At 21.3% G+C, this 16,431-nt stretch overlaps 2 protein-coding genes across 5 annotated transcripts in view; one reads left to right on the forward strand and one right to left on the reverse strand.

The window, feature by feature from the left end:
• The window catches only part of LOC105361523 (erythroid differentiation-related factor 1), a 7,783-nt gene extending 5,330 nt beyond the window's left edge, over positions 1 to 2,453 (reverse strand). The window contains exons 1-4 of the mRNA XM_011498731.1: positions 2,357 to 2,453; positions 2,254 to 2,291; positions 683 to 1,715; positions 1 to 264 (exon numbers count right to left, since the gene is read on the reverse strand). The exon at positions 1 to 264 is cut by the window's left edge and continues 144 nt beyond it. Coding sequence (XP_011497033.1) covers positions 1 to 264; positions 683 to 1,715; positions 2,254 to 2,286 — 1,330 coding nt within the window. The 5' untranslated portion in view covers positions 2,287 to 2,291; positions 2,357 to 2,453. The remainder of the gene's footprint in view (positions 265 to 682; positions 1,716 to 2,253; positions 2,292 to 2,356) is intronic.
• A 2,946-nt stretch (positions 2,454 to 5,399) lies between these two features.
• Positions 5,400 to 16,237, forward strand: sp3 (phosphatidylinositide phosphatase spermathreecae). Of its 4 annotated transcripts, none has more exons than XM_011498733.1 (14): positions 5,400 to 6,128; positions 9,354 to 9,758; positions 9,822 to 9,985; positions 10,057 to 10,211; positions 10,291 to 10,463; positions 10,704 to 10,896; positions 11,127 to 11,454; positions 11,706 to 11,776; positions 12,479 to 12,700; positions 12,917 to 13,230; positions 13,316 to 13,525; positions 13,969 to 14,378; positions 14,996 to 15,163; positions 15,821 to 16,237. In XM_011498733.1, exons 1-14 carry the CDS (start codon positions 6,032 to 6,034, stop codon positions 16,178 to 16,180), a joined length of 3,270 nt encoding a protein of 1,089 aa, XP_011497035.1. In that variant the 5' UTR covers positions 5,400 to 6,031; the 3' UTR covers positions 16,181 to 16,237. The 4 variants fall into 4 exon arrangements, with proteins under 4 accessions (XP_011497035.1, XP_011497036.1, XP_011497034.1 ...); XM_011498734.1 differs by having other exon boundaries at positions 9,828 to 9,985; XM_011498732.1 differs by having other exon boundaries at positions 9,354 to 9,985.
• The last annotated feature ends 194 nt before the right edge of the window (positions 16,238 to 16,431 follow it).

The following is a 16,431-nucleotide window of genomic DNA, read 5'->3' on the forward strand; positions in this document are numbered from 1 at the left end:
GAATGTACAAATCAGCCAACATAAAATGAGCTGATGTGACTATCTGTGGGTATTTTTCTTTAGATAATAATTGAATACAATTTTTTAGTAACATACGAATCGTCCCTCGATTTCGTTTATAATCCAATGAATATTTCATATTTCTAGCGACTCGATATAGCAACATAGCAACAGGTACAGTAAAAGGATTTTGACTTTTATCATCTGACATATCACTGCAAAGTGAGGTCAAGTCATAAAGCTTTACTACATCATCATCTTTACCTATATACAAATATAACCATTATAATAAATTAACTTTATCAATGTTAATCTGTATAATCTGATTAATTTTATAAAATAATTTTAATAATTTTTACACCATATAACCTAATGAGAATTTTAACAAAAATAAAATACTTGTATATATAAACAAAATATTTGTATTTATTTAAAAATCAGTCTTAAGTTACTACATAAAAATAAACAAAATGTTTACATGGTATTTATATATAAATATGTAAATATCTGAAATATTTAAAATTATATCATTTTAATCATGATTATGAAAATGTATATATATGAAAATATTTGATTTAATATGAGATTAAACTTAATAATATTAAAGTGCAATATTATATTCATTCACTTTTATATTTAAATAATTTATTTAAATTTTTTTAATTACAATAATATGAACTACCTTTAAATAACCAATATGTATGTCCAGCTTTTGTAGCATTATTCTTAAGAAAACTTAAGATATTTTGAGCAATATCTCTTATAACTTTTGAACTAAATTTAGCATCATCTAAATTAGGTAGATCTTCAGTTTTTATTAATTCATATTTCTGTACTATTCCATCTAGATGATAACACATAACCACCTCTGGCACATTACACATTAAATTATCTAACCAATAATCTATACCTGTTAAAACATTAATTGGTTTTGTAGCATCACGTAGTCTTAAACTTATACATGGATGTGTTTGGCCACCAAAAATAGGCATATCTGTACCAATTAACATTTGTATATTTTCAAATGTCCAAACAACATTTCTTGAAAAGTTATGATTATAATTAGGATCAGGTAATTTTTCTTCTCTAGAAGGTTCAGGTAATGAGGGTTGAAGTGGATTCACTGGTAGAGTAGGTTTTTCATTATTGGGTTTTTTGTCATCAGCAGGTACCAATGAATGATACAAAAATTTTGAAATCAAATTTTTTTGCTGAATAGCATTTCTACTATTTGCTTTAGGAAAAAATCTTTTTTCTTTATCACCTAAACTTTGAAAGACATGATCATAAAAAAATTTTTTTAACCATTCCCAATCATTTTCTGCTTGTCGCAAAAGATATTTATGAATGTCAAAATCATCAAGTAATAAAGTATTTTCTACTCTATGTACAATCATAGATATTAAACTATGGCTATAAGGTAATTTTAAAAGTTTTTTTATATTCTCTGCATCTGATATAACATCTACTTCTCCTACACAATCAGGGAACATGTGAGCCATACGAAAGCTTGAAAATCCAGTGCTATGAGACCAAACATTCTGTAATCCATAACTTTCTACTGATGTACTTAACCAATTACTAGGGGGAAGATTTAAATCTGTATTGCACTGTAATTGAGCAAAACTTGCTGGGGTTAACACAGTAGAATATTTAACTATAGCAGTTGATTTTATTGTCTTTTTTAAAGAATCCAATGATACATCTAGCTTTGACTAAAATAAATATTTTAATTTATATTAATAATATTTATCAAATATTAAATATTTATCAAACTATTTATAATAAGATTCTAACAATGAAAATGTAATGTTTTCTTTTTTATTACAAAACATTCAAATTATCATAATATTTATCTAATTATTAATTATTTTTTCAAGTAATAGAAACTATTGTTTTAAATTTTAAATAAATTTTTAACAACACAACTATAAAAAATATTATCTTTAACCAAATAATATTCATTTTTAAATATAATTTTCCTAGTTATTAGTTATAGGATAAATGAGGTATACTTTTTAATTTGTCTTAAATTATTAATTCATCATAAAAATTTTGTAATAAATTTATTTACTTGAATAATTTCATAAAATATATAATAATTTTAAATTTTAAACAATTTTATTTACAATAATTATAATTTAAAATAAAATTTTAGAAACAAAATGTATATTTTTCAATATAACCTATACTTCTGATTTTATTTCTACATTCTTTGTATTTAAAATTATAATAATTTTACAGAATACTTACAGAATCAGGCGGAATATCTAAATCTTTGGTCATGTTATCTGTAAAAAAATGCAGTATGTATAAATGAAATACTTAATAATATAAATAATAACGCATTATATACTTTTTTAGACTAAATATCTAGATTAACACTTTTGTAACAAAAATTTTATATTAATTTAATGCACGATGCACTTAATCAAACTTCCTATAAAAAATAACAGTCAAATAAAATAAATAAAATTAGCTCTCATAAATATTTATATATAGACGTTTATATTTAATGGATATTTATTTTATTAGATCACATCAGCAAAATGTGAATGCACCGAATGACGTAAATGTTTGTCCAACGCATGCGCAATGAAGATCGAAATTTAAGATTGATTCTTATGATTTAAAAATGTAATTCTATAATATGTTTAAATACTTAACAATATTAGAGTGAAAAATTACTCCAAGAAAATATAATAAAATATTGTTTTATTTACTTACAATAGTACATTTGAAGAATTTATTGCTGAGGTTTTATATTCTAATCCTTATTTTAAAAATATTTAATATGTATATGTTTATAAATAAAATAAAAAAAAATGATAAATGCTTACATTAAATTTATTCGATTCATTTATTTCTACATTTTCTACTGTAAAACTGATATAATCAATTATTATTATATATATTTGTATACAGGTGTGTGTATTTTCTATATGAATACGTGAGTGTATTCCAATACACTGTTTAAACAAATAAAATATAATATTCCATGTTATTTATTAAAAATATGTTTTTGTTTCATAAACTTATTACAAAATTGTATTAAACTCTGATTAAAATATAGTTTGGAATAAATAATGTAAATGTAATTAATGTAATTATAATTAATTACAATCATTATTGGACATTGAAAACTAATAAGAACTGATTGCGCTTTTCTACATTGAAGGTGTACCATTACTTTCCTAAAATGTGTTAATTACCATTTCTGTATTTAAAATTACATAAGCAAAACAGTTTACACAATATTTTTTTCATCTTTAACATATTAGCAGAAAATTCGAAATTGCAAAATATAATAGAATAATTATTATTAGAAACATAATTGTCGTTATTCTTTTTGTAAATAAAAAAAAACATATTGCTCCATATTGATAAGAAACTCCTAATCTCCTAAAATCTTTTTAAAAAATTCGATAACAAAAATCATTTAGAGCACTCTATATGTGCTGTAGTAAATCTCTAAGTTAGGTAACTGCTTACTTAACTGATCTCTAAATCCTTTTCTCAAATTTTTGTATAACTTAACATTGCCGTTTCAGATTCATTTCTTACGAGTTTGCATGATAAAAAATACATAAGGATACTCATTTCAAAATAAATCTTAAACTATTTTTACAATTTATAATGGTAGTTTAAATTGTATTACTCCAGCAAAATATAATTTGCTATATTTTCCTTTTAGTTTTAGAAAATAAATTAATACTTCTCAATGTTGATAAATTTTGGAAAACTTAAAAATCAATGATCTTATAATTTTCGATTAAGAGGTAATGGCTTTGATATTACTGTTAATCTTAAAAATTATATAACATAAAGAACATACCTATAACATAAAGAGAATACTTTACATGCATCCAGAAGTTCACATCTTCTTATATAATGCATATATACTGCTATCTGAAATGATTACGAAATCTCTCAAAATAGTCATTAATTAATTTATTGTTTATCCAGTATAGTTCATTTACATAATACAGTCATATTAAAAAACTTATTAATTATTATATCAATTGTCTTGAAGTAAAGTAGTTAAAAATAAATCAAAGTATTAGTTAATATTATTTAATTATTTATATTTTTTTAATTAAACAGTATGTTTGTATAAATGAAATACTTAATATATTTGATATTTAATTAATTATATATATATATAAAATGAAATCAATTTCTAAGAAATTAGCAAGAATTTAAGAAGTAAGATATTTTTAGGATTGAAAATACGAAAGTGAATGAATTAAAAATGTCTTACACAATGAGATAAAATGACATTTTCATTTGCGTTATTAAATTAAAACAATCTGATTAAAATAGAACTATTTGAGAAATACTTATTAATAAAATAAAAATAAATAATATATCCAAAAGAACCCAATTAGTTTTAAAATTTATTTAAATTTCAAACATAAAATCCTAACTAAGACTAAATTATAACAAAATAACTATTTCGAATGAAATACTTTTGATTGAAATATTAAAAATTCCTAATATTACAATTATAAAAATGAAGTTTAATGAAATATTATATGAATATAGACATGAATATAAATATAAAAAAATTAGAAAATAATTATAAAACTAAAAATAATTATAAAGTTTATATGGGCATTTAAAAATAATTTGTTGATATCATACAAGTTAAACTAAAATGATACGAGCTTAATTATTGATTATAAAGTTAATGATTTTTAAATTAAAGACTTTTTAAATTTAAAGACCATACATCAATGTAAACTGTTAATTTGAATTTGTAATTTTAAATGTAATTGAAATAAAAGCATATAACTTTACACACATATTAAGAAAGAATAAAGTTTATTAATATAAATTTAATAATTTAATTCAGAAGTTTAATAAGAATAAAAAAATTTATTTTTAAGCAGTAAAAATTACTACAATATACTATATAAAAATTAGTGGTTCATAAAAAAATGATTCAATTAAAGACTTTTAAAATTTAGCTATCAATTTTTCAATCAATGCTGTACTTTATGCATACAACAAAAACTTATCCATTATTAGATATGAATATAAATAAAATATTAACTTTTTAAATAATATTTAGTGCATATAAAATTTGCAGGTGCTTTTTAATAATGGGTATTAATAAATGATATATACTTTATAAAAATTTATTACTATTTTATATTTTATGATTTTATAATACTTATACTGTATTTTTATCATTAATATATATTTAGCAATTTCAATTACACTTCGTGATTTATTACTATTCTATTACTTATTTCTTCCATCTTTCAAAGCAAACTTGAAGTGAATGCAAATGTAAAAAAAAAAATTATCATCGTGTACATAATCTAGAAAACGGAATTCGCAGGTCTAATATAGTGCAATATTTATGTTCGAAAAAAGTAGTTTTTTTTGTTATCTTATTCAACATATCAGTGATTAAAACACGTGTATAATAATAAGAAACGATGGAGAGGAAAGTAATTGAAAACGAAAGTATCACTTAGTAAAAGCGCTCTATATAATATACTATATAAATAATTTACTAATGAAAGTAATCAAGAGTACAATACTTCTATATTTACGTAAAAATACTAGCGAAAAGAATTTATAAATTTAAAAAACGTTCTACATATAAAGTTATTTTTATTAAAAAAATTTTTGACACTTTCTGTAACTAAATTTTACGACCTAACTATGCTTTTACGTAATTTATATAGGATGTGTTTATATTTAATTTCTAACTATTACAAAAATCAATACAAGTATTACCTCAAAATGGCACCTTGCTTCATTTGTAGTAACATTTACTTCCCCCAGATTCTTTTGTTTTTCCCCCTCTTAAATATTTTGTTACCATTGTTATTCAACAAACAAATTACAAATGGGCTCTCAAACAAAATTGAATCGATTGAACTTAAGTAAGTGGAATCAGACAAAAAAACGAAGATATTTTTGCTATGAAAAAAATCATCAAATAATAAGACAATAAAACTTTTAATTTAAAGACAATAAAAATTTTAATCGCTAAGTCAAATTTACTTACGACCAAATGGAGCTCTTTCGAAGTGATAAGCATTTTATCTTTGTAAAGGAAAATTACAGTCTCTGGTGGGATAAGCAAACAGGCAAATTTTCTGCTGAATCAGGTAAAGTAGTAAAAAATACAGTCAACTACATGATTTTATTCCAACACTGCATTATATATTTCATTATGATATTAAATAAATGTAAATAATTATACTTCTACAATATATTTATGTTCTATATGTTATTTATAATACTTTCATAAATTAATGATTCAATAAATTGTATATTTACAAAAATATTTTATAAAATTACATTTAAATACACTTGATAATTTAATAAATAATAAAATCTTCAACGATATTTAAATATTTTGGTATTTTATTTCACATTTGAATCATTTAAAAAGTATTAAAAATTTACTTTAAAAATCATTTTATTAAATTTATTTATAATTATTAATTTGGAATAATCATTTATGCTTTATTATTTTAATGAAAATATAAATATTTGAATTCCTTTTTGTATTTTTTTATATAACTTATTTGGCAATAAAATTTATTAAAATAAAACTAAATAAACATTATAATTAGTTATGTATTTTTATATTCATATATTATGCCCTTATTCTGATCAATCTTGTATTTATATAATATATATATTAACTTAATTTATATTTAATGTAACAACAATAAATTAACAATAAACTTGATTATATTAAAATGATATAAATTTTGATTATATGTAGTCTCGTATGTATGTGTTTTTAATAACAATTATTCAAAAAAATTAATTTGCTCACGTATTTTAATATTAAATTGATATGTATGTATTACCAATCATAATTATTAAGTAAATTTATTTTTCACTTATACATTTTAAAAATAAAAACTTTGCTTATAAAGATCCAATACATTTTATTATTTAAAAATAATATTATAAGACCTAAAATTTAATTTAAATTTATATTTATAGTATTTTCTATTATTAAACTTGTATGTATTGAAAATTTATAATAAAGTTATTATATAATTAAAAATATCAAATATGGTATTAAAACACCACAATTTGTTTCTATTTGTCAATTTGCAAATTAATTGATTCCATAAACAAAGTACCTTATAAATTTTAGCTGTAAATAATGATATTTCTTATTTTCTGATAAAAAATTTCATTAAATGCATGCTACATTAAACTAATAAAAGTATTTGTTTAATAATTAGCAACCATTTAATATATTGTTTATATAACTCATTTTATTATCTAAATGATTGAAATATACAAATTAAGAATTCATTACTAAAAAATATTAATTAATGTTCCAGGTATATTTTGTATAATAATAAATATATATTTTTAATTCGTTAGATAAGAGGTGTTATAATATGGCTTTAAAAGAAATAGTTTGAATAATGTATTAAGTATAAAATTATATAGAAAATATATTTTACAGCTATAGTTAAAAAATTATAAATAATTTGAAAAATAGTTTAATTATTAATTTGTGTAATAACAAATATTTTTATTTAAAGTAATTCGTAATTTAAATACTGTTATTCGTAAAATATTTGAATTTCTTTTGATTTTAACAAATATGGTATTTAATAAGCTTATAATTTGAAATAAGAAAGCCAAGCGTAATTTATGTAGAATATATAATATGTATATAACTTGTTTTTAAATACGTAATATTATTTAGTTTTTAAGTACATTAGTATTGTTTTTTTATATAGTAATCCTCAAAAGAATTTCAATTTCAGAATATTTTTATTTTATATAAAAAAGAATTTTTTATATTAAAAGTAGATCGGATGAGGTTAAAAGAGAGCTTATTTATATCGCCTTAATAACAGTTATTTTTATTGCCTCCAATCGGCAACTAGTTACTCTTATGTGAAAAGAATAAATTATTGTTTAAAAAAATTGAAATCTGCAATTTTTTATTCTATCCTGTATAGGGCACTTATTACAATCAATGCTAGAGGCCTAAATTCATCATAAATTGATCGAGAAGGAAAACATTGTTTCGAGTAAAGTAAAGTAATTAAAGTATAGCACTCTGTTACCTCAAGACAGTGCTGAATCAAAGTAGATAATACCTTCATTACAAAATTATCTAAGTTTAGGTTTATTGTCTTAATAATGTGTCACAATATATAATCTGAGATATGTATATATATGTGAAGAAACGTCAAAGAAGTAAATACAAAAATTTGTAGTATAAATATAATATACTCAGTGTAATATATACAATGAAATAGATTACAAAAAATAAGTAAATTAATATCTTTAATTTAAAAATTTTATAATATATATTTAAACTAAAAATAAAAAGTATTTGAAATATATAAAGAAAATATTTGTTTTACTCTTTTTTCTTAAATGTTTTATTTAATTTAACATTAAATAAAATAGGAGATACAATAGCCTATTGAAGTCTAAGTCTTATGTGAATTTTTATACTGAAACATTATATAATAGATTTAAATTAATAAATTAATTAGAATATTAAAAATAAATATACAATCTTTTATATTTTATCTCTTGTATTTTAGTTGTTTGAAATTTTTCGAAGGTACATAATAATAAAGTTCTTAAGTCACCACCGATTTTAATGGTGATACTATATTGTTATTAAATATTAGTCAATAAATTCGATTTCATAGAAAATTGTATGCAATCCCTTGACCAGTAAATTGAAGAAGCTTTTTTCTGAATTTAATACTATAAACACTCAAGAATATCGTAACTTTTAAAATATTGAATTGAAAATTCCATACTAATGTTAATATTAAATATTTATATGATTATTTAAAATTAATTCATCTATTAGAGTCTGAAAATAAAATGCTACTTTTTGACTACATTTATTAACCACCTTGTGCGTTATAATTCTACCTACATGTTTATCTACTTGTAATGTTTAAATCTATTAAACTCCAAATTACATCTCAATATATGTAATTTGGAAATAAATATATAAGAAAAGATTTATTAAAAAAATATAAATAAATTTTAATCAGTAACAAAAATTGTACATAATTTGTCGACGAATAATGTAGGAAATTCTTGTCAAGAACGTCAGTTCTGTAAACTTTAAATTCATTATATCTAATTTTCATATATAAACTTTTCTTATACAATTTAATATGAAAACAAATTTATCTCTTATGATGTAATAAGTTTTTAATTTCCTTCAAGGATACATCTTAGACTTAAATGCATGCAAATATTTTAATTTTTTTTTTTTTTTTAAATAAAAGATGTTATAAAGTTTGAAAATTTCTTTAGAATTTTAATTTTACAAACTTCAAAACTATTTAATCCAACCTATTGAATAATTACAGATTGGGAATGGGCAAACGCGAATGATTTAGAATGCATCGGTTTATTTTATGGAATTATTGGGAAAATTGACCAGGCAAATGTCTTGCAAACTCGTTTGGTGTTAATTAAAGAAATAACAGCAGTTGGAGAATTGCAAGGTGGTCATGCAGTTTATAAAATAAAGTCAGTTGCATTTTTACATCTTGGTTCAGAAAACTTTGATATAGATTTGTTTCCTTGTTCGAAACATCAAAATGTACATAAGAATAAACAAATAAGCAGTGGCTTATTTGACACGCAAAAAACTAGCTTTGTGAAAACATGGGATACCATAAAAAATGCAACAAATACTATTAAAAATACAACGCAACAGGCAGCTGCACTTGCTACATCTCAAGTTAAATTAACCGTTATGAAAAAAACAGGTATCAAGGATAAAGAAAAATTTGAAAAACGTATTTTAGAAGAGTTAATTAAAATTTTTACAGAAACAGACTCTTTTTTTTTTTGTGAAACCAGAGATATTACGAATAGTTTGCAGAGGCTTTGTGAACAACAAAATCAAAAAGATGAAAAGAACCAAAATTGGCGTATAGTTGACGATAGATTTTTTTGGAATAAATTTATGTTACAAGATATTATTAATTTAAATGTAAGCTATTGCAAAATTTATATTATATTGTGAACGTTCCGTTTATTATTTATTTACTGTACCTTTTGTAGACAGAAAAAGCAGACTGTTGGATATTACCGATAATACAAGGGTATATCCAAATTGAAAAATGTCAAGTAGAAGTAGGATATGATCGACAGCCATTATATGAGATATTTAATTTAGCTATTATATCAAGACGAAGTAAATTTCGCGCAGGAACTAGGTATTATTCTATAAATGTTGCTTTTAAATATTTAAAATTAAACATTGTATTTAAATGATATATTCAAATATTATTTCAGATATAAGAGACGGGGTGTTGATGAAAATGGGAAGTGTGCTAATTATGTTGAAACAGAACAGTTAATTTGGTATAACGATCATCAAGTATCTTTTGTTCAAGTTCGTGGAAGTGTACCCATTTATTGGTCTCAGCGTGGTTATAAATATAAACCACCACCTAGAATCGACAGAGGTGAATATTGTTTATTTTCAAAAACTAACATTTGCAACTGTATTATTGATCGAAGAAATTTTAAACAATGAAGGAAAATTTTATATTTAAATAAATATTTAAAAGATGGATGAAAAAAAATCGTTAGTAGTAATAAATATGAATTTTTTTATTAATATAATAATAAGATGATTTGTTTTAAATTTATTTCAAATTAAAATTTTATTATATAATTACTTTAATTAATATTTAATCGCATAGATAAAACTGAAACAAAAGTAGCATTTGAAAAACATTTTACTGAAGAATTGAATTGTTATGGCCCTATATGTATTGTCAATCTCATAGAACAAAATGGCAAAGAAAGTATCATTTGGGAAGCTTATAGTAATCATATTTTAAATTATAACCACGAAGAGATTACTTATACTACATTTGATTTTCATGAGTATTGGTAAGTTTTTTAGTGAAAAAATTTATAATTTTAATTTTTCATATAATATATGATTGATTTATGAATGAGAAAATAAAAAAATCTTTATCTAACAATTGTTTTTGTTAATAATATATAATAATTATATTATAAATATTTCTAAAAGTAACTTTATATTAAAGTAAAATCATAATAAAATGGAATAAAGAAAACTTTTTAATAAATTAATAGTTTTTTTAATTAATTTGTAGTCGTGGAATGCATTTTGAGAATGTCTCACTGCTCGTTTCATCATTAGCGATTGTTCTGTCAGAAATGGGGTATTGTTGGCATGACAAGCAGGGTACAATTTGTATGCAAAAGGGTGCATTTCGTGTAAATTGCATTGATTGCTTGGATAGAACAAATGTTGTGCAAACAGCTCTTGGAAAAGCTATGATGGAAATACAATTTTCTAAACTAGGACTTATACCACCTGATGGAAGTCTACCAACGAATATTCGTCAGACCTTTCAATTATTGTGGGCAAATAATGGCGATATTATTAGTAAACAGTATGCAGGGACTAATGCTTTGAAAGTTATTATTTTTTTTATTGGATTAAAAAAAGCAATTAATTTTTTTTTCTTACTATTTTAAATCCTCATTAAATCTTTTGCTATTATACTTAATTTTTATACATTGAAACGTAACGAATGTTTTAATTCTTTTTATGAATAATAAAAATATAAATTAATTGTTTTAATGTCATTTTCATAAAATACTTGAATCTATTTGTAAAAATTCATAATAAGTAAGATTTCAATAATTATTATTTTTCAATTTAATAGGGAGATTATACAAGAACAGGAGAAAGAAAATTTACAGGATTAATGAAAGATGGAATGAATTCTGCTAATAGGTAAAATAATTATTAAATATTTCATGGCACTGCATCAAATGTTTATGTACAACTACATACACCATACAAACAAAAATGCTTTTTAAATTAGAATCGTCTCTTTATTAATATGCATTAAAATATAAATATATAGTATATAATTAAAATTATAAATTTTTTATTCTTTAATTAGTAAACATAATTTTTATAATTTTTTCTCAAAAATTAATGAAAATATTCTTATTTACTGTATATACAAATTATTTTAAATAATATTCTTTAGATGACGATAAATATATTTTTATGATATTTAATGCACTTTGAAAAACTCAGCAAGAATTTATTATATTTATCAAAATCGTTCCATCTTATAACATATCAAACATCTTTACGTCAATTTTGCGTATGTTTTAGTAAGATTTTATCGCTTCTTTTCAGCTTATGAAATTTTATTGCAATTTCATTCATTTTTTTTTAAACACTTATTTTAATGAAAATTGATATAATTATAAATAACTTTTCTATTAAAAAATAAATTTATATTTACGAATTTGAAGACACGATTTAATTTTATTAAAGTGGTATAATGAATATATAAATATACTGCATACTCACATAATTTATTTTTTACACACTATTTCAGATTGCATCGATTATATTTGATTTAGATTTATATCATATTTATTCCTTTTTAAATTGATTGTGTAATAATTTTAATTATAGATATTATTTAAATCGATTTAAAGATGTTTATCGACAAGCTACTATTGATATGATGTTGGGTAATCTGGTAAGTGATGAATTGTTTTATGAAAGAACAGAGGAGGAAGATAATGTTTCAACAGCTATTCATGTAAAATTGTTAATTGAAGACTGTAAAAAGTTACTTATTCCAAATTCTGAATTAATTCTCAATTGTTGGGGATTAATTGATGCTGATCCCATGTAAGTTATTAATTTTTTTATTATATTATAATTTAGTTGAAAATTATAAGCATATTCATTGTATGTAAATATGTGTATTCGCATATACAAACATACTTAGGTATAATTAATAAAACATGATTAATTAATTAATCATGATTAATCATGATTACTAAATTAATAAAAAATGATGGAATAACTATAATATGAATTAATAAATTTCTAATTAATTTCCAGAACAGGTGATTCCACTGAAACAGAAATGGATAGTATTTTAATTTTGACCCACGATAGTTATTATGTAGCTGATTATGATGAACAAATCGATAAAGTAACAAATTATCAAAGAGTATTGTTAAAAGATATTGTTTTAATTGAATGTGGACAAATTGAAAACACAGTATGTTTGTTTAAAAATAAAAATCACTATTGTATTAGAATAAATTATAAAATAAATGACGACTGTGGCTATTTTCATATGTTTCGGAGTACAAATTTACGATTTTTCAATAATATGGCAATAGTTATTAAAACAGACGAGGAGCGCATAGGTGAATTATTGAATTATTTTATTTCCAAAAATACATATTAAAGAAAGTTTATTAATAATTTGCTTATTCATTACTTCTGTTAAAGAATCTTTAAAAGCTATAGTTGAAGCCATATATGTAGCAATGGAAATTGCAAGTTTACCTAAAATACTAACCATCAAGAATGCAGTTCTTGATAAACGAAAGAGTAAAACAGTTGATATAAAAACTCATGCTGGTCTTTTAGATATATCGTCATTTCCTGCAATAACGAAAAATATTTCTGAAACACAACTTAATGCACTTAAAAGTGTGGGTGAGTATATTTTATAATTACTATTTCTATTTTCGCTTTTGAACCATAATATTATACGAACATTTTTAATAAATTAAGTATAACATTATATCAATGATATCACTTTTAATTATATCAATTTAATTTATATCAAGTTATTTAAGTTATATCAATAATAAAAGAATTATTAAAAACATCTAATAATTTTTTTCTATATAACGAATATGGATAAAGAATATTTAAAATTAATATATATTATAATTGAAATTATATGTTAAGTTTTGAAATATTTTATTTCTTTTACACACGAAGAACAACCTACGTTTAAAAATAAAATTTAATGTTTTAAAGCAACGCTAAAAGAGAATATAATTAATTAATTACTCTTCATTTATTTAAAAGATAAAATTATATAAAATCAGTTTATAAATTATAATGAATTTTTAAAACAAAATTTTATGTAGGTACAAAAGCATTAAGTAATATGTCAGAACAATTCAGTAAATTAAATAAATTAAGTCAGAGTTTAGCGACAAAACGACCGATGGAACTCACTAAAAATAGTACGAAATCTGAAATTATTCATAATATCAAGCCGATTTTTATGAGTAGCAAATACAAGCTATCTGCTACAGTACATAAGTCAGATAGTGGTACTAACAATAGTAACAGCAGTAACTGTGTTGAAATTGAAAAAGAAAAAAAAAACATTTTCTATTACAATAAGAATCTAATGGAAGGATATATACCAAGTATAGGAATAATTATGGGTGTACAAAACAATAATATAGACAAAGTGAGTAAGGAATCAATGGTGAAAGGTCAATTAAATATGCCTGTCTCTAATTTAGAAATCAATATAATAAATTATGAGGTAAAATATATATTATATCTATGTATTATAGTATTTTTATTATATTTAGTATTGATGTATAAATATTTATAAAGTAACACTATGAGTATAGTAATATAAAAACTATTTATTTAGAAAACTTAGAATTAGTAATATTTAAAGATATTATTAAAATATATTTCTTACTTTATGTTTTCTTACTAAAATGTATTTAATAATTAAGTATTTAAATTTTATATCACAACAAATAAATATATTTTTAATAATCTTAGTGTAAAAGTTCATCATTCAATGATATAATTATAAAATTATGACTTTAAAATTACTATTTGTATTTAGATTTAAACTAATAAAATTATAAATAATTGCATTTTATGATTTGCATATAATAATGAAAAAATTTGTGATTATTTAATATTATTTTTATTTAGGTCGGTGAAAAAATTATAAGTGTTTATTTTATGTACTGTTCTATATTATTTGAATTATTTTTATATACACTAATATAATTTTGTTTAATCAGATTCAATGATATATCAATGAAATATAAACTATTTTTGACATTCTATTTAGATGTCTATGACATTTATATCTAAACATCAAATACAAGATTAAATGATTTTGATTATTGATCACAGAAAAATGTACGTGGAATGCCTGAAATTACAATACAGAATATTGTTGAGAATTTTAGTAATGTTTCCAATAAGAATTTTATTTCTTCGTTAAATTTATCAAAAAATATTAGTCATTCATCAGATGAGGTGAACAGTCATTATATATTTACTAATGCCACTTTATCTCAGGTAAATAGGGATTTATCAATATTATTTTATTTAATTATTCAATGTGCACCTTTTTAAAAATATAAGTATTAATTTATTTTATTATATATTTAAGATAATATTTTTCACTATTAATTGTAACTATAACAATTTTTGTATTATTATGATATTTATTAATAGAACAATAAGTTAAATAAGAAATCATTACGTGTTAAGTATTGTAAGAGATTTATTAAACATACAGATTTATTTAATGTAAATAATATTTTTATATCAAAATTATATAAATATATTTTTAACAAATTTTTATGAGATATTTTAATGCATAAATTATGAAAATAGTGATAATTTAAAATATCAATAAATGTAATAAAATATTATATATAGAGTTTTAAAATTTAAATTAAATTTGTATAATGAAGGTTTATTTTGTATATATTACTAAAATATGTATTTACTATTGCTAATAAAAATATAAAAATATAAAAATATATTTGTAATATATAATTATAAAAATATAAAAATATAAAAATAGAAAAATACTTATATTCAGAGATGTAACATGCAAAATTTAAAACAATATTTCTAATTTCATATACACTTTTTTATAAATTTATTAAAACTTTTATTTAATATCGATTATTAATTAAACCGTAATTGTTTAATATTGTATTATAGAATAACATCCTTAAAACTACTAACATTGGTATCTTACAACATCGGCCATCATCGGAACAAGATCTCATATTATCAATGAGCACTTCTCAAAGCGAATCTGCTTTGAAATCCATAAAATCTAATGTTGGTAATACATCTTTACCGACAGCTGCTACTGCTAAGGATATATTATCACCCTTTTCAAAATTGGCTAAGGGTGTGCAAATTTTTGGTGCTAATCTTGATCTACGTAAGCTGAAATCAACAGGTCAAGTTGGCATGGCAGAAATTGCAAAAGATTTGACAGATCATCATTCTGCAGAAATGCACAAACTGCAGAAAAAATGGGTCAAATGCAAATCGAGGTTGATAGCTTTATAAAGATTTTCTTTTTATATTATTATCTTACTTATAATTTATCGACTTTTTTTAAAATACAGTAATTTTGATATGTATAGAACATCATTTATACAGACAAATATAAAAAATTTCGATGTGAGTGATATATTACAAACACAAGTTTTATATTTTAATAGATTTTTAACATTGATGATTGAATATCTATAATAGATATTTTTTTACTTTCTATAATTAATCGTTCCATTTTTTGTTTCAATTATTTTATATATTAA

The sequence above is a fragment of the Ceratosolen solmsi genome, unplaced genomic scaffold (genome assembly GCF_000503995.2).
Source record: "Ceratosolen solmsi marchali unplaced genomic scaffold, CerSol_1.0 scaffold30, whole genome shotgun sequence".
Lineage (NCBI taxonomy): Eukaryota > Metazoa > Arthropoda > Insecta > Hymenoptera > Agaonidae > Ceratosolen > Ceratosolen solmsi.

What these genes read in the sequence shown, in the direction of transcription:
- sp3 (XM_011498732.1), top strand. Translation starts at nt 6,032, where the DNA reads ATGGAGCTCTTTCGAAGTGATAAGCATTTTATCTTTGTAAAGGAAAAT. An exon ending in CAAATTTTCTGCTGAATCAG is followed by an intron (nt 6,129 to 9,353) that starts GTAAAGTAGTAA and finishes GAATAATTACAG; the next exon opens with ATTGGGAATGGGCAAACGCG. An exon ending in TTTGATTTTCATGAGTATTG is followed by an intron (nt 10,897 to 11,126) that starts GTAAGTTTTTTA and finishes ATTAATTTGTAG; the next exon opens with TCGTGGAATGCATTTTGAGA.